Genomic DNA, 25,196 nt, shown 5'->3' with positions numbered 1-25,196 from the left:
CACAGCCCACACCCAGCTAGTTCCTAAAGCGCTCAGAGTCAGCTTTATGACACTGTACTCACCCCCCTTGTGGCTGCTGTGATGCCCTCAAGCGTCCATCCAACTCCGGATAGGCCACCGCCAGGATGCAGAACATCAGGGGAGGTCATGGTGCGACGGGCACCCCTTTCACATTGGGAGGCCAGCCCCAGCTGGGCCTCTGCCTTCTTCTTGCTCCAACGGCGCAGGTCCTCCTATCTCATGCGGCAGTGGGTACTCCGTCTGTGATAGACCCCCAGGGTCTGCACTTCCTTGGCGATGACACGCCAAATACCCTTTTTCTGGTGGGTGCTGACCTAGAGGGGAAAGACAGGGGGAAAGGAAATTACTCACCCGTCCAGACCGGCATACTCATTGCCCACCAGTTCCCACCCATGCCCTGACGCACATACACTGACCACCTCTCATGCAGCACTCAGACCAGGATGCCTCAGCACCCCCCAACATGTGGCTTACATCCGTACCACTCCAAACAGGCATTGCCCACGCATCATACTCAGTGTACTCACCTGTTTGCCTGGAGGACCGTAGGGTAGCGTGTACTGGGGGAGGACCCCATCCACCAGTTTGTCCAACTCCTCTGCAGTGAAGGCAGGGGCCCTTTCCCCAGACACTGTAGCCATTGTCGCTTCCAGACTCAGGTCACAGCAGCACTTGCAGTGTAGGTCCTCTCCTGTTGATGGTCAGGTATCAAGTGAGTGAACAGATAGAAAACGGCGGTCATGTCCGCAGTGGTGCGAACCGTCACCGCCGGCGTACATCGCCATTGGCTCCTGGAACCCATAGGGCCCAATGATAAGCAATGCGGAGTTGCGCGGTGGTCTTTGCCCGCCTACCGCGACGCTGCACAACGCCAGCTCAGTTACCTCATTTCCCCTTGTCTCTCCTCACAAGTCAGGCAGCCGCCATTTCAGGGGTGCACATGGCATGGCACCCAACTGCCTCACAGCACATATTGGCACATATACTGACTCACGATTTCACACAAGGATTGTCTAACATTACTTCAGCCACCTATGTGGTTAATGACCCTCTGCTCAACGTTCTCCTCCATAGGCTACAGCCGCTGGGGCAGATGATGAGATGGGCGGCATCCTCCGGTGTACAGATCCCTGGTGGACCTGTCGACAATGGAAGACAGACACATCATAATCACATACAGACTTGATCGTGCCACAATGCAAGAACTGTGTGCCCAATTGGAGCCAGACCTGATGTCAGCTATCCGTCAGCCCACAGGTATCCACCCTCTAGTGCAGGTCCTGTCAGTGCTCCATTTCCTGGCAAGTGGCTCTTTCCAAACTACAGTGGCAATGGCATCTGGGATGTCTCAGCCAATTTTTTCTAACGTGTTGAGCAGGGTGTTGTCTGCCCTGCTGAAACACATGCACAGCTACATCATGTTCCCCCAGGTGGATGATTTGGCCACAGTGAAAGCTGACTTCATTGCCCTGGGACATATCCCCAACATCATTGGTGCCATTGATGGTACCCATGTGGCATTTGCGCCACCCGGAGAAATGAACAAGTGTACATAAATAGAAAAAGCTACCATTCGATGAATGTGCAAATGGTGTGTTTGGCGGACCAGTACATCTCCCATGTGAATGCCAAGTATTCTGGCTCTGTGCATGACGCCTATATCTTGAGGAATAGCAGTGTCCCTTATGTGATAGGCCAACTCCAGAGGCACCGGGTGTGGCTAATAGGTGAGGCCAAAGTTCCCACACAGTATGAGTAGGTGTCTGGGTTTGGGGTAGTCCCTAAGGGTTAGTGTGTGTCTAACAGGTGTCCCTCGAAATTTGCAGGTCACTCTGGTTACCCTAACCTCTCATGGCTACTGACCCCAGAGAGGAATCCCAGGACAAGGGCAGAGGAACACTACAATGAGGCACATGGGCGTACTAGGTGTATTATTGGGAGGACTTTCGGCCTACTGAAGGCCAGATTCTGGTGCCTCCATCTAACAGGTGGTCCCTGTACTACTCACAGAAGAAGGTTGGCCAGATAATATGGCATGCTGTATGTTGCACAACCTGGCATTGAGACGCCATGTGCCTTTTCTGTTGGAGGATAAGGCTGGTGATGGTCTTGTTGCAGCGGTGGAGCCTGTGGACAGTGAGGAAGAGGAGGCAGAGAAAGAAGATATTGACAACAGAACGAACATCATCATGCAGAACTTCCAGTGGCACAAAGGTAAGAGACTGTAACTCCTCTTCACATTTCAGTATACATTAGGACATTGTACATGGCAGCCTCTTAACCTCTGTCTATGGACACTGACTGTTGGATTTCCTTTTTGCAGATCTTTGTACCCCATTCTGCCTTCTGCTATGTGTACTGCTGCCCAACAACTGTCCTACATTGGTATGAGTAACTGAACATTTACATTGCAATTTTTTGCTAATGTTGTGATAATACATTTGTGAAAGATCAGACTGACTCCAGATTGGTTTTTGATTAAAGGGTGTTTATTTAGGTGCTAATGGGTATAGGGGTATGTGCAAGGGGCTGGGGTGATGGTGGAGCAAGGTCCATGGTAGAGTCCATTCTCTTGGTATCACAGGTGCATTGTCCAATGGGGGATAGGAAAGGGAGCAATGGCAGTTCAAGGTTGACAGGGTGATATAGTGGGACAGAAGGGTGACAACCAGGAGAGTCTTATTTCCTGGTGGAGGTCTTGGCAATGTTCTCTGGCTTCTGACTGGATCGCAGGAACTGTTTGCGGGATGGTTCTCCTTCGGCAGGGGGTGGGGTGCTGGTGGCCTGTTGGTCCTGTGGCGGGGCCTCCTGTCCACTAGTGCCGGCGGAGGTGGAAGGCTGTTGCTCGGTTTGGCTAGTGCCAGGGGCCCTTTGTTGAGCCACTGCCTCCCTCATGGTCTTGCCCATATCAGCCAGCACCCCTTCTATGGTGACCAGGATGGTATTTTGGTGAGGTCCTCCCTGTTCCCCATGTACTGTCCCTCCTGCAGCCGCTGGGTCTCCTGAAACTTGGCAAGTACTGTGCCCATGGTCTCCTGGGAATGGTAGTATGCTCCCATGATGTTGGAGAGTGCCTCGTGGAGAGTGGTTTCCCTGGGCCTGTCCTCCCCCTGTCACACAGCAGTTTTCCCAACTTCCCTGTTGTCCTGTGCCTCTGTCCCATGAACCGTGTGCCCACTGCCACTGACCCCAGGTCCCTGATCGCCCTGGGTTTGTGGGGTTGCCTGGGGTCCCTGTAGTGGTGCACACACTGCTGATTGACGTGTCCTGGGGACAGTGGCATGGGCCCGCTGGGTGGGTGCGGTGCTGGTGTTTCCTGAGGGGGGAGGTTCTGTGGTGGTTTGGGACTGTGGCAGGGTAACCTGTCCAGAGGTCCCAGATGGGCCAGGCTGGTCATCCTGATCCAGGCGTGCAGAGCTGTTGTCATCACTGTGGGCCTCTTCTGTGGGGGACTGGATGTAGGTGGCACCTCCTGTCCGGTGATGTTGGGTAGGGATCCTGTTGGGATTCAGATGCATTGTTATTGTATCTGTGTGTGCCATCTTGTGCAATGGGTGTGTTTCCCTGTATAAATGTTCTTTCCCTGTCGCCTTGGCCTTGTGTGAACGCTGATTCGGTGGGCTGGGTGAGTCTATCTAGTGTGCATGCTGTGGTGATGGGTGTCCTTGCAGGTCTGTGATGGGTACCCATGCATTGGTGTTGCATGCAGGGCTTGGAATAGGGATGGGTGGGTTCTGATAGTGGGGTATATGTGAGGTGTTAGAGTGATGGGGGTGAGGGTAGGGGTAGGAGTTTGCGATGGCATGCAGGTAGGGTGGAGGTCATAAAGTAGCAAAGGTTTGACTGAAGAATCCTGTCCTCCTGCTACTCCTGCGAGGCCCTCAGGATGCATGATCGCCAAGACTTGCTCCTCCCATGTTAGTTGTGGGGGAGGAGGTGGGGTCCACCGCCAGTCCTCTGTACAGCAATCTGATGTCTTGAAACCACGGAACATACCTTCCCCCGTAGGTCGTTCCACCTCTTCCTGATGTCCTCCCGGGTTCTTGGATGCAGTCCCACGGCGTTGACCCTGTCGACGATTCTCCGCCATAGCTCCATCTTCCTAGCAACGGAGGTCTGCTGCACCTGTGATCCGAATAGCTGTGGCTCAACCCGGATGATTTCCTCCACCATGACCCTTAGCTCCTCCTCAGAAAACCTGGGGTGTCTTTGAGGTGCCATGATGTGGTGTGAGTGATGTGTGAGGTGATGTGTAGGGTGCTGTGTTGTGATGTATAATGTAATGTGCGTGGATGGTGTATGTATGATAGTGTTCAGTGCCTCTGGGTGAAGGTGTGGTCTTTGCTTTTCTCTGTCTTCTTGTTCTAATTTGTTAGTTGAAAGGGTTGTGGGTGTGTGTTTTATAGTGGTGTTGGTGTGGTGTGCGTATGTGTGTCAAATGTGTGTAGTTTGAATTATCCAATGTGGTTGTGTTTTGTATATGTATGTGTATTTTGAGCGCTGCGGTGTGTACCGCCAGTGGTTTATTGCGGTTGTAAAACCGCTGCGGCGATTCGTGGGTCGTGATATTGTGGGCATATTCCTGTTGGCGTGACGGTGTGGGTTTTGCTATCACCAGTTTATCACTGTCCTTTGGTGTGGCGGACTTGTGTGGCGGATTTCTCTGTGTGGGTCATAATACCCGTAGCGGAATACCGGCACGGTCACGGTATGTTGGTGGCCGTCAGCACAGCAGTAAGCGGGATTTACCGCCAGGGTTGTAATGAGGGCCTCAGTCTCCGAGGTTGTCAGGTGGGATTCTTGGAGTATTGCAATGTGTGCAGCCTGACACCGGAGATATGAATAGATAGTGTATTGTCGGGCAGGAGTGCGAATACCTCACACGTTCCAAGTCAGTACTTTAATTTGTGTCATGGATCACGTTATTAGTTAGCCTGCATCGTGTTGCGTGCCGTTCAAAGAGTGCAATTACTGATCTGTGAGGGGTTGAGTGTGATGTTGATGAATGAAGCCTCGGGCAGCCTAGAGTAAAACAACTTATGAAAGAGAGAACAATCAATAGTATGATCAACCAATAATATGGTAAATATGGTAAATACCAAAAGAGCAGAGCATGAAAACAGGTGTCTGCCCAAACCATACATGGATGTTGTGTTAGGGGGAGCCATGGAAGCTTCAGTATCAATAGGGGAAGTAAGAGAGGGTCTTTTTGGCTTTTCTTGTAGGGGACCACACCGCATCGTCCATTAAATATTGGTTCTGCCCAGCATTTCTGACTCTCATAGAGAATGTGGGCCCAAAGCCACTCACTGGTAATTTGGTACAGACCTCCTCCCCCTGGACGGTAGACTACAACCAGAAGCTAGTTATGGAGTTCGTCCATCACAAAGGAGCACTTTGAATGAAAGGGCAGTGTAAGTATAACGGAGGTATCGATTAGGGGACTGGGTTAGATGATGCCGCCTGCTGTCTGTGGGATGGTGGCCGATGGGGCCAGTGAGTCCCGCCCAGAAGGTCAAGTGGCAACAAAACTTTCTTCATCAGATGAACAGGATTCTACAACATCAGGACTAGTGCAGTGCTCAGGCGGCTTCAGCGCTTTGCGCTGTTCTGCGATTATTTGCTGTAGGTCGGGGGCAGCCAAAGGCACTTGTTGCAGCCGAAACCGTGTCCGACAGCGGATGGATAAGCCCTCCTGCTGTCTTGTTGCTTTGAGCAATTCGTTTGGTGGCCAGACTCCTCCAGCCAGCTCCAAGCATCCTCTAGGGTGGTGAAGAAGTGCATTGTGCCCTCTGCAACAACTCACAACCTTGCCGGGAAGAGGATGGTGTATTGTATTTCCAATTCTCGCAGGAGCTTCGGTGTCGCTGAACTGCAGCAGTGTAATCCAGGAAAAACATGACTCTGCTGTTGTCTACCTTCACTTCAGGCAGCTAGCATGTTTCTCTTTGTCCCAGTAGTGCAGAAATCAAATTAGCATTGGGCGAGGGTTTGAGCCTGGTGGGGGCCTGTGCGTGGGGACGGGATGAGCTCTCCCAACTGAGAAGAATTCCAAAAGTGCGGATGAGGGAAGGAAGTCTTGCGGCTAAGATTCCCAGTAGTGCAGTGTCTCGACCCTTAGCACCTTCAGGCAGGCCTACATCTCAAACATTGTACCTACCGGACCTCCCTTCTGCATCTTCAGCTCACCTCTCCAGTGTTTGCACTCGCTGTGATAGGGTTTGCAGGGAGGACTCCATGTTCCGCATTTACGGTTGTAATGTTCCAAGGGTTTGTTCTGTGTCGCTACTTTGTAAGTTTCTGAAGATCTGCATGTAGGAGGATAGATCTGACGTGACTGTGTCTATCTTTGCTTCAAGGGAGGTCCTAGGTCATTCAATCGCTGTGAGTACCGCATCTAATTTATCTTCCAGTAAATCAGGGCAATCGCTATGGTCCCCTTTGACTGGTGGCGTCATCATCCTTGGAGGAGATGTTTGGGGCTTTGAGGAGGTGCGTTGTCCCATTGAGCGCAAACGGTCCAATTTAGTGCCACTGGAGTCTTGGACTGGTGGGGGTTGGTATAGGCAGTATGGGGCGTCCTGGCCCGCTTGCCAGTGACTCAAGTTGCTGAGTACACATAAGTGTTGGTAGCCCTAGATTGCGCTCCTGCATTTCAGTGTGCCGTTATGACGGTATCAGCTTTCGACTGCGTCTGTAGATGCGTCTGATAGGAACCTGCGTCTAGGGTCCGGTAGTGAGCACAACTCCCGCTGTAGTGCAGTGGGTGCCAGTAGTTGTGTGTACTTCTACCAGGTGGGTAGAGAGTTCTCTTGCATCCACCAGCCTCTGGGAGGGCTGTCCTACTGGGTTGCGTGTCCAGCTGTCCTTTGCCTAGGCAGGTGGGTCTACTAGTCGTTCCAGGGTCTATTAGGAACAGTGAGGCCTCCAAACCATTGTTGAATGTACAGCATCACTCTCTGGCTGCACTAAGTAGATTGCCACCCCAGGAGCCACACCACAGCAGTGCAACCTCTTCCCAACTCAACAACCTCCCAGGTTCTGTGCAAGCCTCACCCAGCAGAGGTTCCATGACAGGTTTCACTAGTAGGACAGAGCCCATCATAGCACATACAGTATATGTGGTATCACTCCTGGTAGGGTGTGTAGTTGATGGTATTATAAATATTTCTGTTGGCCACTTCATCGATTAGGCAGCAGCAGAGCGCAGCAAGGCCTATGTGGGTCAGGCGGGTAGGATTGGGCCTGCGTCACCCGGGCCTCCAGGCACTGGGAAGGGTGTGGGTGGGGCCAGGTCTCAGTTTCTGCGATTTGTGCACACTGGCACCGACAGGCTCCGTACAGTGTCCTATTCCTTGCTGGAGCCTAGTACATTGGCCAAGCCTCCCGGACCTCCAGAGACATAGGGCCTTATTACGACCTTGACAGAAGAGTTTCCTCCATCACAAATGTGACAGATATCCTGTCTGCTGTATTACTATCTCCATTGTAATTGTATTGTATTGTAATCGTATTTATATATCGCTTACTACCCCTGACGAGGCTTCGAAGTGCTTTTCGGTGAGTAGCACGCTACTCTGGAACCCAACAAGAATTAGTGATGGATTAGTATTGGTAAATAATGAGTACAGTTTTAGTATTATTATGAGTTAATTTGAGCCGCGGATAAGAACGTTTGTTAGTTAGATTGACTGGAATAATGGCGGGGTGGAGGAGGAAAGAAATCCAGAAGTGTTAATTGGTAGTATATCCTTCATTTACTCAACCCAGAGGCTTGGGATGAGTAAAGGGGGATGGAGGAAGGAAGAGTATGTGGAAGGGTTAGGGAGAGCATAGTAGCAGGGTGAGATAAATGCGGGAGAATTTAGTAGGGTTGTGTGGGAGGTCACGGTAGTAGAGTGAGGTTTGGTGAGTTAGATGTGGAAGCAGAGGGAAGAGCATAGGCAGAGTTATTTAGGAGATGAAAGTAGTAGAAAGGATTTGGGATGAGTCAGAGTGAGAATGGAGGATAGTTTGATAGAGACATGACATATGATGATGGGTAGATAAGTGTGATAGGATGAGAGCAGGAATTCATAGATATCTAGTATAACAACCCACCCAGGAGCCATGCAATGACCCACGAACATGCCAAGCACAGAAACAACATATACACATACATATATATATATATATATATATATATATATATATATATATATATATATATATATATATATATATATACACACATACACACACACATAAATTTAATATAATGGGTTCATAATACGGCAGACAGGATATCTGACACATTTGTGATGGAGGAAACCCCTCCGTCAAGGTTGTAATAAGGTCTATAGCTAGTAGATGTTGACCCCTTCTGTAGCAGCACTGCTCATCAAACCGTGGCTGTAGGCACTACAAGCAGCGGCACCTCGCCAGTTGGTACAGCATTCACTTATGGGCAGGCCTGACCACTTTCTTTGCACTCATTGTGCGCTGTTCACTCACCAAATAAAGTGTCACTAGGGCCCCGTTGTACCTAACCAGAACCCCGGTCTACATCCTGGCCCCAATGACTCATGGGCAGCCCACTCTTTTTGTAGGCCTCAGAGGTTTCAACTGGTTTCTCTGGTAATATTGTATGCTGCTCCCTCTGTGGCGCGTCTCACCTCTCCTTCTGCAGCTTAGAACATCGTATCGCACAGGGAAGGATGAGACCCAACCAGTGTCCTTTGGTGTTGCAGCTTACCCACAGGCATGCAGGTGCAGTCTAAGGACCCACTTCAGGCCTTCCCAGAGTCTCAAGGAGCTCACAATTCATGCTGTTCAGTAGCCTCCAGACTTAGCGACCAAAATATATAACTTGGGTGGCTGGATGGCAGATAATGCCCATTATTGCTGCGGTATTGTGGAGCATGGTTAGAGTACATCCGCCATACCACTCATACCGTCATGGTGTTATGAACCGCCGGGCCGGAGATGTGCATGTCCGACCCTGCGGTCCACACATGACCACCAGCGGTATTATGAGCCGGCCTACCGCCATGGTTTTGGCAGTGGTACCACCGCCACGAAAACCATGGCGGTAGGGCTAACGGTGACAGGGAGTTCCTTCCCTGCCCCCCCCCCCCTCCACAGCAATCACCAAATCCACCCCCCCTCGAATCACAGCACCCCCCACCCACCCTAGAATCACAGCACTCCCCAACCCCCACCCCTACAATCACAGCACCCCCTCCACCCCCTACAATCACAGCACCCCCCTCACCCCCCTAGAATCACAGCACCCCCCTCAACCCCCCACCTCCGCCCCCGCAATCATACACGCACCACACATACACCACCACACATTCACTCACTGAAATACAGACACGCACTCACTGTAACATACATACACACATTCACTCACATGCATACAACCATGCATACACTACAACACTCACAGACACATACACACATGCATGCACATTCATACACACACGCAGACACCACACACTCAGACACCACACACAACACTCCGCACACTCCCACCACCCACCCCTGTCAGACTCCCGACTTACCTTGTCCGGCGAGGAGGTTGTCCAAGAGGGAAGGAGGCGCTGCTACCGCCTGCAGCGCCCCACTAGCCAGACACCGCCTGGCTGGTGGAGTCCTGGCGGGGCGGGGTGGTGCAGGTGGTAGCACTTCCCAGGCTGCATTTCCACCCTAAATTAATTCCGAAATCCGGCAGTAACCATATTATGGTGGTCTTCTGACGCCCAAGGCTTTGGCGGTCTCGGTTTGAGACTGCCAAAGTCATAATGAGGGCCTAAGTATCTTAAATTAACTCAGTTATATGACTCTCGTTTTGGAACAAAAATACTGCAATATATTTTTGTCTTCATCTTGTCTGTTTACACTCATAATTGGAAGATGTTTATTTACCACCAAACTGTAAATCACACTATAGAGGCTGAGTGATAGGCATTTGAGGTCCTGTAACTTCTAACTTACAAGTTGTTAATCATTTGAATATGTATTTTAGAGTTACCTTTCAGAATAAGTAATGAATAAAGACTAATTCAGACTGACAAAAATGTCAAGATGAGACCTAGCACTCAAGGTTTTTTTCCTCACATCTAGAATATTGTATTGTAATAAGGTATTTTGTGTTTTTTTTCAGGGCAGGACGTTGTAGACCTGGAATCTGTTTCCGTTTGTTTAGCCGACTGAGATTTCAAAATATGCTTGAATTCCAAACTCCCGAACTGCTGAGAATGCCACTGCAGGTTGAAAGACATTTTATTTCAGATGTTTTCATCTTACCTGTATTTCAGTGTAATTTCACTTTTTTTCTGTCCTTTTTTCATTTCAATTAATAGGTTTGGTAAGCCACTCAACTGACCAAGTGAAATGTTTTCATATGTAATTATATTGTTTATTTGAAAAGGACCTTCCTTGTGGTAGCAGCATTAATGATCAGCTTTCTTTCAGACCACTACTAGCCATTTAAGAGTGAAAGACAAGGTGAAGCTGTGATTTGTCACACCTGAGCTTCCAAGCTGAGCCACTCATAACATTAGTGACTCACGAGTCCATAGGTATAACTGGGTCTCTACTGATAGTTTGGCCAAGTTCACAGCATAAACCCTGCAGGAGGCGTGGATGGATTTTGAAATAATTTACACAATTGTAAAGGTATTGACCTACAGTGCTTTTGGATACCCCCTTTTTCTGATGTTTGAAGGGTATTGTTAGAAATCGGGTTACTAGTTGACTGGGATGTGAGCTCTGGTCAAGCAGCAAGCACAATCCTAGTCAGGGTAAGGTACAAGCAGACCAAAAATTATTCTGTGCTCAACCCCCTGGTATATTGGGATTGACAGAGCAATCAGGCCAACTTAGAGGCAATGTGTAAAGTATTTGGACAAAATAACGAAAATCCTATTATTAGGACCAGAGTTGTATATTTTTAAAGAATAAACTGCAGTATAGTGCCTAAAAGCATAACTCACCAACCACAGCTATTTGGTCACGCTGGAGCAGGTCAAAGTCAGAAGTGAAAGCCAACAGCGATGGAGCGTGGGACAGATACAGTTCCAGATTAGTTCAGCTGAAGGTTTACCTTCTCAAGTTTTTAATGTGAACATCGTTGTTCTATTGCAAGTGGGCCCATTTGAAGTCACAAAGAGCTTGAATTTAAGAGCTCGAGAGCCACACCAAGGGCCCACGACCTGTAAGTGCCTCTTGGCGGTCAGGAACATGTTGAGGACGGGTACAGTAAATGTGTGGAGCCTATTATGTCTTTGAGGTTCAGATCAGGATGCCATCGGACTAGCCCTTAGAGGCACTCTGGGGTCCTGGGTTCAATATTGAGTAGCAGATCCAATTTTTGTTCCCCAGGCAAGAGGGCAGCAGGCATTAGGTCAGCACAGCAAAGCAGCAGCTCTTTCAGAGTAACAGTTCAGCAGAGTGGCAATACTTCTAGCAGCACAGCAGTCCTTCTTTCTGGTAGAGTATCCACAGGTCCAGAAGTGTACTGTAGTGGTGGTCTGAGGTCCAATATGTATATCCTGGTGCCCATGTTTTGGTTGATGGGGGAGACTTCTAGACAGTGGCTTTTAAATCCAAGGGATTCCCTGCCTCATCTGCCCTGGCTCCAGGCTGGTTGAAGTGACAATGCAGGGTTCAGGGTTGTCAAGCCTTTTGTGTGTGGACAGAAAACAGCCTATTCAGGTGTGAGGTTGTGTCCAGCTCTTCCCTCCCATCCTGCCTGGGATCGGGCCCCGCCGGGGCCCATCAAGTCACACCTAAATTCCCATTTTGTATGGCTGTCAAGGAGGAATACACAAAGCCCAATTGCCAACTATTCACAGTTATGTACCCAGAGAAAGGCTTTAGGCTGTAACTGGCTAAGGCAAAAAAATGCCAACTTTCTAAATGTGGTATTTTCAGAAAAGTGATTTAAAATCGGAGTTCATCTTAAGTTAGAATTTTAAATTGTGATTCCAAGGACACCAAACTTGAAAGCATTATCTCTTCCCATTTGGAAATTACACTTATAAAATGTAAAAAGACATCTCTAATGTTATTATGTGGAAGAGAGTTTTTCACTATCAGGACATGTAAAACTAAACTATATCTGTGTCCTACTTTTTAAATACATTGCACCCCTCCCTCTGGGCTGTCCAGAGCTTACCCTAGGGGTGACATATGTATTAAAGAGAAAGTTTGGGCTGGGTGGGGCCAAGATGGTGTCCGGAGCTGACGTATAGCTAAGAGCTCTGTGGAAGCCCACGATCCATCCTGCACTAATCCTAAGTAGCCGGAGCCTCTGTCCCACTTACTGTCGTAAGGGACTGTAGATCACACTGTGGACCATGGAGCGGGTCGCTCCGAAGGTTGTCTAGTGCTTCTGATGCAGCCGGTGGATATCAGAGCCGGGAGGGCCGTGCTGTGCGGCCTGCGGTGAGTGCAGGACCCACCCTGAGTGAACGAAGCGGCTTGGAGAAACCAGGATTCCAGACTGCTGATAGGTGCCTGAGCCGTTCGGCTGCTACTGGTGATGACTGATCCGGATCAATCTGCTCAACTCTGGGTCGGAGCAGCGAGCGCCGTCTGCTGCTGGCACCTCATTGAGGGACTCGCACCCCAGTGTTCGGCCCCTAGGGCGGCGTGGCTCCCTGGTGGTTGACTGGAACATGGGGGGCCTGAACAACACTCGCCCGACACTACGCTGCCACACCGGAGGGCCTTGAGACTGGACCACTGCTGCTCATTGTGACTACAGAGGTGAGGAGGCTGTGTCAACGGGGAACCCACCAGACTCTTGAGTGCGTGGACTGTGTCCCTGAGACTGGCTCTTAAGGAGCCGCGAAACTAACATTGAGACCAGCATTGTACCCCGTGGGGCACTCTGTCGTAACCTGCCTCTGCTGGGTGGCAATGCAACCCCCTTGCTACTCCTCCGATCTGCCTGACACCGAAGCACGGCTTGAGATTGGCCGTTGACTGGATATGGGAGTTTGCCTTGAAGCAGCACATTGGCGACACAGCAGGCTATCTGCCTATCACCAGGGAGCCCTTAGCACAAGCAGAAATTTCACACTGCCTAGGCCCATCACTGGTGTGAGATACGCCCATAACCAAGATTGTAGCCTGCTCTTACCAGAAACAATGACTCTTTCATGAATTTGGCCTGGGCTAGGTCCAGTAAACACCTGATTCTTGCAGGCTTACTATCAGCTGGTATGGTTTAGTAACCCAGGAAGTTTCTAGAATCATACATACGGTTTTAATGACACTTTCTGCATTAAACACTGTGTTCTCAAAGAACTATTGTTCCCATATTTCCCAATCGCTCACTTTGCATTAATAGTTGTTGCTTTCTACCAATGTTGTCCCACTTTAGGTGTGCTGTGAGTTCCTTTATTGACATAGAGAGCGGGGTCACGTTCTCTACCATACCTCCTGCAGCAGGCAATCCTGGAGGTGATGCAGGGATCACATTAAGGGTTTTGCATATTGTAGGATGCTGGCTCTGTATATACTATATCAAAATCAGATATAGTGTGCACAGAGTCCAGGGGTTCCCCAACAGGCTTGACAGAGGCAATAATAGATAATACTAATGCTCTATTTGTTGTAATGTGGTCGAGCAGTTAGGCTTATCAGAGGGTAGTGTTAAGAATTTGTTGTACACACACAAGCAAAAAGCGAAAACACACATTCAATGACTTAACTCCAGACTAATAGATTTTTATATAGAAAAATATTCTTTTGTTAATGTATTTCTAAAACCACAAGATTCAGTTAGCAGCGAAGTACATTATATGAAAGGTACTTTGCACAGTAATAGTTAGAACTTTGAATGGAATCACCAATGTACACAGTTTTCTTTAAAATGGCAAAAAGCTATTTTAAAAGTGGACACAGTGCAATTTTCAACAGTTCCTGGAGGAGGTAAGTAAAGTACAGTTTTTGAGGTAAGTAACAAACTTACGGATTCAATCTTGGGGGCATAGGTAGCCCACCGTTGGGGGTTCAGGCTAACCCCAAGCACCCAGCACCAGCAACACAGGGCCGGTTAGGTGCAGATGTCAAACTGGAGCCAAAATAACATGGGCCCCCATGGAGACGGGTTACTCCGGTTCCGGTCTGCTTGCAGGTAAGTAGCCACTTTGTTGGAGGACAGACCAGTGGGGTTTGAAGGAGCACAGGAGGGGCCCCAAGTAGGCAGATAAACCACACCCTTAGCAGCACAGGGGTGGCCGGGTGCAGTGTGCAAACAGGGCGTCGGGTTCTCAATAGAACTCTGTGGAGGGACCTGGGGGTCACTTAGGTGCTGCAAGCAGGGCACAGGGGGGCTTATCGGGCAAGCCACTGACTGGGCAAGGGTGAGGGCCGCCTGCTGGTCGTTGTTGCACCGGAAGTCCGTTTCTCTTGGGCCTGGGGGCTACGGGTGCAGTGCTTCTTCAGGTGACGGATATCTTCCTCCCGGGCAATCACGGTCAGGGGGGGTCCTTTGGATTGCCTCTGCAGGCACCGTTGTGGGGGCCTGGAGAGGCCAGCCAAGGGTGGGCATGTCGCCGGAATTCGCCGGGGATCCTCTCTGGCTCGTTGGTTTCTGTGGACACGGGCCGGGCGTTGGGTGCAGAGTAGTTGGGACTCATGCTTCTGGAGTGAGGTGGGAGTCTCTTTAAAGATGGTTTCTTTGTCTTCTTGTTGGGCAGGTCCGCTGTCCACCAGAGTTTCTTCGTCCTCAGTGATGCAGGCAGTCCCCTCGAGGCTTTTCAGGGGTCAATGGTCCTGCAGAATGCATTGCTTCTTCTTTTGCAGCTTTTTGAAGCAGGAGACGGGCTGGTAGGGTTGGGGCAGAGTCAGCTGTTGTCTCCTTCTCTTCTCTGCGGGGTTTTCAGCTCAGTAGTCCTTCTTATTTCTTGAGGTCGTCGGGATCCTGAAGAGCTGGGTTCAGGGTCGCCCCTAAATACTACATTTAGGGGGGTGTTCAGGGTCAGGGGGCAGTAGCCAATGACCACTGTCCCTGAGGGTGGCTACAGCCTCCTTGAGCCGACTCCCTCTGGGGTGGGGGGGCACATCCCTATCGGTCTTAATCCTCCAACGCAAGATGGAGGATTTCTCAAGTAGGAGGGGCACTTCAGCTCTGGACTGCTTATGGGTGGTCCTGGTTGAGGGGTGACTCCTCCTTGTTTTTCTCATTATCTCTCAGGACTTGAAACCTGAAGTGGGGGCTCGTCCGGGGGGCGGGCATCTCCACTGGCTGGAGTGCCCTGGGGCACTGTAACACCAGGCCTGAGCCTTAGAGGCTCACCGCAAGGTGTTACCGTTGCTGCAGGGGGAGGTATGAAGCACCTCCACCAAGGACAGGCTTTGTTTCTGACCACAGAGTGCACAAAGGCACTCATCCCATGTGGTCAGAAACTCGTCTTGAAGTGGCAGGCTGGCATTGACCGGTCAGCATTACACTACCAGTTGGGCTAACCTACAGGAGGCATCTCTAAGGCGCCCTCTGTGTGCATTTTTCAATAAATCCCACACTGGCATCAGTGTGGGTTTATTGTGCTGAGAAGTTTGATACCAAACTTCCCAGTGTTCAGTGTAGCCTTTATAGTGATGTGGAGTTCGTAATGACAAACTCCCAGACCATATATTCAGTATGGCTACTCTGCACTTACAATGCCTAAGAATTGACTTAGACACTGTAGGGGCATAGTGCTCATGCAGCTATGCCTTCACCAGTGGTATAGTGCACCCGGCCTTAGGGCCGTAAGGCCTGCTAGCGGGGTGACTTACCTATGCCACAGGCAGTGGTCGGTGGGCATGGCACTCTGAGAGGTGTGCCATGTCGACTTTGTCTTTTCTTCCCACCAGCATACACAACCTGCAAGGCAGTGTGCATGTACTCAGCGAGGGGTCCCTTAAGGTGGCAAAAAACATGCTGCAGCCCTTAGGCACCTTCCCTGGCCACAGGGACCTTAGTACATGGGGTACCTTTTTATAAGGGTCTTAGCTGTGTGCCAGGGCTGTGCCAACTGTGAAAACAAAGGTATATTTTTACGGAAAGAACACTGGTGCTGGGGCCTGGTTAGCAGGGTCCCAGCATACTTCCAATCAAAGCTGGCTTCAGCACTAGGCAAAAAGTGGGGGGTGACCATGCCAACAGTGGCATTTTCCTACAGTATTGTTCCATCAGGATGGTAAAGTTGAAAACTACCAGGCCTCAGCCTTAAGATACAGCAGCTTCAAGCCCTACGTATTGTACTGCAGTCTTTGACTGACCTGGAGACTACTCTCCAAACACACTCTGCCCAAATCGACACAGTCCTGCAAGCTATCCTAGAAACTAAGACATCTTTGGAGAGTAGGATGGATGCAATCTCCATTGATGTAAATCTGTTGCAGGCGGATCTCCGCAACTTGACAGACCACGTAGACTCAAGGGAATCTTCACTCATCTCTCTCTCCTCCCTACGGAACAAGAATTACAAGTGCAAATGACGCGGCTGCAGGCAGACGTGACTTCCCTACACCGGAGGGCAGAAAATGCCGAGGGGAGGTCTAGACGTAACAACATCAGGATAATGGGCTTCCCTGGATGAGTAGCAGGTCCCAGTACACAGCTCTTTATAGAAAACTGGTTGATAACCACTGTGTTGGCAGGTAAACCAACTAAGTTTTTCTCCGTGGAGAACCACATCCTATTATTGCCGCCTTCTTAATTTTCGGGAACGTCACCTGGTGCTACAATTGTTCGGCATGAAAGACCCATGGCACTACGAGGATGCCCTGATCACGGCCTACCCAGATTTCACGGCAGAGGTACAAAAGCTTTGTAGCTCTTATGGCAAAGTCAAACAACATCTCACGGAGCTGAATTATAAACATGCTCTTCTGTTCCCGTCGAATCTCCGAGTAATAGAAAGCAAAGCAATTCATATGTTCATGACACCAGAAGGCTGTGGACCTGGCTGCACATGAAAGGTTTAACACAACCAGCCCTAGAGAACCCCACTGATGAACCCTAGTTGATGGCTAGCACTCATCAGCGTAAATGCAAGTCTTCCAAAGCTAGACCCTCCAGGGCTCAGGCAGCTGTTGAACAAGCCAAAGTGGTGCTAGAGGCGTCACAATTGACTTTGAACTCCTTTTCTCAGCTACAAATGGCTCACCTATCGGACTCTGGTTCTGATACGGGCACATCAGTGTCCTCGCAGGTAACACCACCTGTGGGCCCGGTGCTCACCCCGCGTTCTGCTGATGATCTATGAGCTAGTGAATTGCCAATAAGGAGAAGTCTCCCTCATAGATATGAATGCCCATGACAGCTTGACCCGGGAGTCCGCGCCTGCCTTATGCTGGCTTTGTTGCCTGTTCTTTTTCCCTCTGTGGGCCCCGTCCATGGACTTTCCCCATTGGATTGCTCGATGCCTCCTGCTATATTTCCACTGCATAGACATTGCTGAAATATATATGCTACATACACACCAGTTAAGTTGGTCTGAGGGTTGTGGTGTGACGCCTACGGGTGTTCAGGCCAGGGATCGGGAGTTGTTCTGCATGTTTGTATTACTGTTTGTTTTTCTGGCTGGCAAACCTGATAACCCAAATTCAGCGGGACGGGGAGGTGGCTAGGGGGCCGTTGGGTGTTGGGAATGCAAATTGTTCGAATGGTCATTATGTACACCGCTCTAACTTGGAACATCTGTGGCATGGTCACTCCTGCTAGAAGACATAGGATATATGCTTACCTAAGGCACAGAAGCGTACATTTTGCATGTCTCCAGGAGACACATCTTATGATAAGTGAGCTTGTCATATTACTCAGAGGTTGGAGTGGACAGGCGTACGGAACAGGATATTCTGCTTATGCCAGGGGTTCCTTATATGGGTTGCTCTGTAGGTTCCATTTGTTAAACTTAAAGTGCACACTGATACAGAATGCTGGTATATTTTCCTGGAAGGCACCATGGATGGTAGCCCCATCACTATGTCCTCTATTTATGCCCCTAATACCACACAATGCATTCCTGAACTCGCTTTCCCCGACTATGTTACTTAACCCCCAAGAACCCAGACTCTAGGGAGGCGATTTCATGTGCATACATGACACTGATTTGGATCGCTCCGTACCCACACTCCAGAATATATCTGGCTTAATAGCCACCAAACATTCTCAACTCTGGACCAAATCCTCTGATCTGCATGATGTTTGGTGACTCGCCGTGATAGGGAATATTCCTATTACGCTCCAGGCCATCAACTTCAACTCTACACACAACTGGAGTATTTATTTTGTACTACTGATTGCTGGCTGCTTATCAGGACCTATGAGTACTTGGGCAGAACTCTGTCAGATCACAATCCACTTATGCTCTTGATTCAATGGGTAGAGGGCCTATCCCGACATGGTGACTGCGTGCAGAGGCACTACAAGACAAAACATACAAAGAAGCAATAGGTACACATATTTCCACGTGCTTCACAGACAACATGGGCTCGGTTGGCAGTATGGGGATTGAATGGGATGCCACGAAGGTGGTTATGAGGGGTCATTGTATTGCCACAACATGGGGAGTTAAATCCTCTCTTACACGCAGTATATCAACATTAGAAGATTGCATCCAAACCCATGAGAAGGAGTCTGTCGTGTCCCAAGAGGCATGCTCCCTCCTGACTACTTTGTGAGAGGAACTGCAACGCCTTTGCAATATAGACTACATGTCCTACCTGACCCAACAACAGGCAGACTTGAGACAAACTGGTGTGTACGCTAGCATGGTTGTTGCACTCCAAAACACCTAGAACCATTTTAGGGGGGATATGTGACAATACAAATCATGTGAGAAATATCCAGGCGGACATTAATGAAGTCTTCACTCGTTATTACAGGCAATTGTACTCCCCTTTTGAGCCCCCCCTCCCCTGTTGCGAATTCGAGCTTACCTGCAGGGCCTGATGCTTCCTCAATTGACTCCTATCCAATTGTTGGACATGGAGCAACCTCTATAAATGGAGGAGATTCATTTAGCAATTCGTCAGATGGCCTGCCGCAAGACCCCTGGCACTGACCGGTTTCCGGTCGAGTACTACGCTACCTTTCAGAATGTCCTGGCTCCTCGATTACTAGAAATGTATAATGAGGCCCACGAACGGGGTGAATTGCCAATCTCCCTGCGAGAAGCACTTATATTGGTGCTGCCCAAACCGGGCAAAGATCCCAAATCAATGTGGCTTTGTACCACAGAGAGCAACACATTAAAATATACGTCACTTATGCCATATTATCGATGCAGTCGCTGAGTAGGACGGCCACCAATTGGTGGTCGCCCTGGATTTTGAGAAAGCGTTTGATACTTTGAGTTGGTCTTATCTGCTACGGGTATTAGAGCAGCTTGGGATGGGCCCCAGTATTTTAGGCTGGATAAAATTCCTATACACCACCGTACAAGCATGAGTCCGCACTGTCAACCAGATCGCACGTCCTTTTCTCATCCATAGAGGATCACGCCAGGGATGTTGTTTATAGCCAGTACTCTTTTCCCTGGCAGTGGAACCCCTGGCAGCCTTGTTGCGCAGTGGGGACCTGACTGGGGTGTCCGCGTTGGACCAAACTGGCACATAATATTGTTATATGCTGACAAGGTATTGATCTATCTGCGGGACCAGGCCTCCACTATATCAGCCATGTATGACCTGCTTGGCCACTTTGGAATGATGGCAGGCCTTAAAGTAAATTGGGGTAAATCCTGTGTCTTTCGCCGTTGTGCACTAAAGCCGGAGCACCCAGTAGTCCCCGCGGGGGAACGCCTCTCATGGTACTTTGTAACCTTCCGCTACCTTGGAGTCAATATCTACCACACTGGCACTGACTTGTTCGACAGCAATCACAGCAGGGCCTTAACCTCAAAACAACAATTCCTACCATTCTGGGCTCGATTTCCCCTTTCACGTAAGAGGAGAGCATCAATCACCAACATGTTGATTCTTACGCAGCTTTTATATCTTTTTGCTGCCCTACAAGTGATACCCCCTAAATCCTACTTTAGGACCTTGAGGAGCTTAGAGGCTGGGTCTCCTCAGGGGCGCGGGATGTAAACTGGTCTCTGTTGCTACACTCCAGCAACCTCTGCTGGAGGGGGACTGGCAGTTCCAGAAATGAAGCGTTACTTTGCATCAGCCCAGTTGCTGTGGCTAAATCGCTGGATGGCTGGTGATGCAACAAGGACGGGCATTATGGTGAGGGCAGACTTGGAGATAAGAACGCCCGGGTGTGGCTTCTTTCACCTGGCTCACCATCTAATTCGCTAGGTAAGCTGACTCGTATGTCAAAACTCATTTGGACACAGTTTTTCCAGCCCAGACAGACATTGGCCCCATTCGCTCCACAGCTCCCTTCATTGAGCATCCCTAAACACAGTTACACCCCATGGGGGAGGCTGGGGTTACTCTAGTGGGAGATTTATTCAGAGAGGACACTCTGATGTCCTTCCACCAGCTCACGGATACTTATAGTCTAGAGACGAAGCATTTCTTTGCATACACTGCGGTCAGGGTAGTCCTTAGAGGGGATCTGGGGGACGGGCTTGGCTGAACCACTGACCTATGGGAGACTACAGTGTGTGCTAACGCATGGGTTGGGGCGGCGGGCGGTTTCAGTGTTATACACAGCCTTAATGGGGCAGGGTGGGTTTGCCCCAGATTTGTAGTAAGACTAAGGGGGTCATTACAACATTGGCGGTAAAAGCCGCTTACCGCCGTGCAGAAGACCACCAACACACCGCCGCGGCTGCGGAATTCCGCCACAGCTATTACGACCCACATCCCGAAATCCGACCAAATTCAGACACCCACACAAGTCTGCCACACCAAAGGTCATTAAGAAACTGGCGAAAACGAAACCTCCACCGTCACGCCAACAGAAATACGCCCATGCTATCACGACCCACGAATCCACGCGGCGTTCTTTCAACCGCGGTATTCCATTGGCGGTACACACTGCCGCGCACAAAATACACACACATTTACAAAACACTACCACATTGGACAATTCAAAATACACACACCTGATACACATACACACACCACTCCCACACACCCAATACAATATAAAACACACACCCACATCACCCACAAACCCCTACGACAAAAAATTCAGAAAGAAGGCCAGAGAGAGACACCACCATCCACAAACTAGCAGCCACAGGCACACAACACCATCACCCACACTACTTCCACACACAAAACACCACACACCACTACATATCACCACACTTATCACCACATACACCACCCCATACATCACCTACACCACCCCATGGCACAGCAAAGACACCCCAGGTTCTCTGAGGAGGAGCTCAGGGTCATGGTGGAGGAAATCGTACGGGTAGAGCCACAGCTATTTGGAGCACAGGTGCAGCACACCTCCATAGCTAGGAAGATGGAGCTATGGCGAAGAATTGTCGACAGGGTCAACGCAGTGGGACAGCACCCAAGAAATCGGGACGACATCAGGAAGAGGTAGAACGACCTACGGGGGAAGGTGCGTTCCGTGGTCTCGACACAACATCGCGGTACAGCGGACTGGTGGCGGCCCCCCACCTCCTCTCCCACAACTAACAACATGGGAGGAGCAGGTCTTGACTATTCTGCATCCTGAGGGCCTTGCAGGAGTCGGTGGAGGAATGGACTCTGGTAAGTCAAATCTTAACTATCATATCCCCCAACCTACCTGCATGCTATCACAGACCCCCCCCCCTCACCCCCACCCCTATCACTCCAACTCCTCACAAATGCACTAATAACACAAACCACACATCCCAACACCAAGCCCTGCATGACACAACAAAGCATGGACACCCATCACTAAAGCATGCCCGCTGCACATACCCATAACACCCCCCTTAACCATCATCACACAAGCCCCGACACAGGAATGCTAGCACTGGGGTACACGCTCACCCACCCATTGCACACCATGACACACACAGATGCAATAATCATGCTTTTATGCCCCTGCAGGATCACTACCCAACGTCACCAGACAGGAGGGTCCAGACATCTCCACCCCACCCACAGAAGAGGCCCACAGTGATGACAGCAGCTCTGTCCAACTGGATCCAGATGACCAGCCCGGACCATCGTGGGCCTCGGGACAGTCGGTTCCCCACACCCAGTCACAGGCCACCACAGACCTTCCACCCTCTGGTAACACCAGCACAGCACCCACCCATCGGGCCCATACCTCCGTCCCCAGGACACGTTAATCAGCTGTGTGTCCACCACTACACGGAACCCAGGATAACCCACAACCCCAACAACAACAGGGACCTGGGGGCAGTGGTAGTGGGCACACGGTCCAGGGGACGGAGGCACAGGAACACAGGGGAACTGGGAGGGCTGCTGTGCGACATGGGGCAGGCAGGCCTAGGGAACCCACTCTCCACAAGGCCCCTCCTCCATCATGGGAGCCTACCACCACTCCCAGGAGACGATGGCAACGGTACTGGCCAAGTTTCAGGAGACCCAGCGGCTGCAGGAGGAACAGTATTTGGGGTTCAGGGAGGAACTCAGAACCATCATCTCCGCCCTGGGCACCATCGTAGGGGTGCTGAAGGAGATACTAAACACCAGGAGGCACAGTGTGGCACTCCAAGGGGCCCCTGACACTAGCCTGGACGATGAACTGCCCACCACCTCCGCCGGCGCTAGTGGACAGGATGCCCCGCCACAGGACCACCACACCAGCACCTCACCCCCTGCAGAGGTAGAACCACCCCGCAAACGGTCCCTGAGATCCAGGAACAAGACAGAGCACGATACCAAGACCCCCGCCAAGAAATGAGACCACCCTGATTGTCATCCTACTGTCCCACTTTGTAACCCTGTCCATCTTGGAACTGCCCCAGCTCCACTTCCTATGCCCATATGGGCAATGCACCTGTGAGACTTATAGACTGGACTCTGCCATGGACATTCCTCCACCATCACCCCTCACCATTTTACAACCCCCCTCCAATATTGAGCACTTCAATAAACACCCTTGAACCACAAAACAATCTGGAGTCAGTCTGTGATTTCGAAAATGTGTATTAGCAATGACAGTGACAAAATGCGTTTTCAAATGTAATGTCAACATACCTATGTCGCACATCTCAAGTCCATGAGGAATCTAAGCAGATGACACACATTGTAAACCACAACTGTGAAACCGTAAGGGAAATGTACAACTCAGTTACCATATACTGGGTGAAATTGACAGACAGGATAGAGGTAGAAGTGTGAAAGTACTTGTAGTAGGCAGGAATTTGTTCTCACCTGTGTGTCACTGGAAATATTGCTGGATAACTGAGTCCCTGTTGTCAATGTCTTCTTCCTCTGCTTCCTCCACATCACTGTCCACAGGCTCCACAGCTGCTACAACACCGTCATCTGGACCATCCTCCTGCAGAAAAGGCACCTGTCGTCGCAAAGCCAAGTTGTGAAGCATACAGCAGGCCACGATGATCTGGCACACCTTCCTTGGTGAGTAGAATAGGGAACCACCTGTCATATGGAGGCACCTGAACCTGGCCTTCAGGAGGCCGAAGGTGCGTTCGATCACCCTCCTAGTCCGCCCATGGGCCTCATTGTAGCGTTCCTCTGCCCTGGTTCTGGGATTCCTCACTGGGGTCAGTAGCCATGACAGGTTGGGGTAACCAGAGTCACCTAATAGCCACACCCGGTGCCTCTGGAGTTGACCCATCACATAAGGGATGCTGCTGTTCCGCAGGATGTAGGCGTCATGCACAGAGCCAGGGAACATAGCATTTACCTGGGAGATGTACTGGCCTGCCAAACATACCATCTGTACATTCATCGAATGATAACTCTTCCGGTTCCTGTACACCTGTTCACTCCTGTGGGGGGAGACCAGAGCTACATGGGTCCCATCAATGGCACCTATGATGTTGGGGATATGTCCAAGGGCATAGAAGTCACCTTTAACTGTAGGCAAATCCTCCACCTGAGGGAAAACGATGTAGCTCCGCATGTGTTTCAGCAGGGCAGACAACACTCTGGACAACACGTTGGAAAACATAGGCTGGGACATCCCTGATGCTGTGGCCACTGTTGTTTGAAATGACCCACTTGCAAGGAAATGGAGCACTGATAGCACCTGCACTTGAGGGGGTATCCCTGTGGGATGGCGGATTGTTGACATCAGGTCTGGCTCCAACTGGGCACACAGTTCCTGGATTGTGGCACAGTCAAACCTGTAGGTGATGATCAAATGTCTTTCCTCCATTGTCGACAGGTCCACCAGTGGTCGGTACACCGGAGGATTCCGCCATCTCCTCACATGTCCCAGCGGACGGTGCCTATGAAGGACAACAGCGAGCACAGAGTCAAACAACTCAGAGGTACGTACCCACAGCTTACACAGAACACGAATCATAATCCAAAATGTGGCCTGTATGTGTGTTGAGTCTAGGCCTAGGTATGTGTGACGCAGTTAAAAATTAAGACATGTGGGCCCCTGAAATGGCACCTGCCTGACCTCTAAAGTGGGACAATGGGATGTGAGGTAACTGCGCTGGCATTGTACACCGTCGCGGTAGGCGGTCGAAGACCGCGGCGCAATGCTGCATTGGTTAACATTGGACCCTATGGGTCCCAGGAGCCAATGACAATGGACGCCGGCGGTGATGGTACGCACCGCCGCAGATGTGACCCCCATTTTCTATCTGTTGAATCACTCGATACCTGATCTTCGACAGGAGAGGACCTACACTGCAAGTGCTGCTGTGACCTCGGTCTGGAAGAGACAATGGCTCGTGCGTCTGGGGAAAGGGCCCCTGCCTTCACTGCAGAGGAGTTGGAGAAGCTCGTCGACGGGGTCCTCCCCAGTACACGTTACTCTACGGTCCTCCAGACCGACAGGTAAGTATACAGGGAGCACGTTGTATGGGCTATGCCTGTGTGGAGAGGGCTGGTTGTAAGAATGAAGGGGGCACAGTTCTGCGTGCATGAAGGACTGTGAATGCATGTGCCACATGGCAAGGGTAGGGATGTGGGCCACTTACTTCGATGGTGCAGTTGGTAATGACTTCTCTTCTTCCCCTGTACATGTCATGTAGGTCAGTGCCCACCAGAAGAAGGATATTTGGCGTGCCATCGCCAAGGACGTCCGGACCCTGGGGGTCCACCACAGA

At 50.4% G+C, this 25,196-nt stretch overlaps 1 protein-coding gene across 4 annotated transcripts in view; it reads left to right on the top strand.

The window, feature by feature from the left end:
* Window positions 1-25,196, top strand: part of YTHDC2 (YTH N6-methyladenosine RNA binding protein C2) — a 999,369-nt gene that overhangs the window by 530,409 nt on the left and 443,764 nt on the right. For all 4 annotated transcript variants that reach the window (XM_069226524.1, XM_069226522.1, XM_069226518.1 and 1 more), the window contains exon 19: window positions 10,169-10,274. In XM_069226524.1, coding sequence (XP_069082625.1) covers window positions 10,169-10,274 — 106 coding nt within the window. The remainder of the gene's footprint in view (window positions 1-10,168; window positions 10,275-25,196) is intronic.

The sequence above is a fragment of the Pleurodeles waltl genome, chromosome 1_1 (genome assembly GCF_031143425.1).
Source record: "Pleurodeles waltl isolate 20211129_DDA chromosome 1_1, aPleWal1.hap1.20221129, whole genome shotgun sequence".
NCBI classification, from domain to species: Eukaryota; Metazoa; Chordata; class Amphibia; order Caudata; family Salamandridae; genus Pleurodeles; species Pleurodeles waltl.
This window is presented reverse-complemented; position numbering and strand designations above follow the sequence as displayed.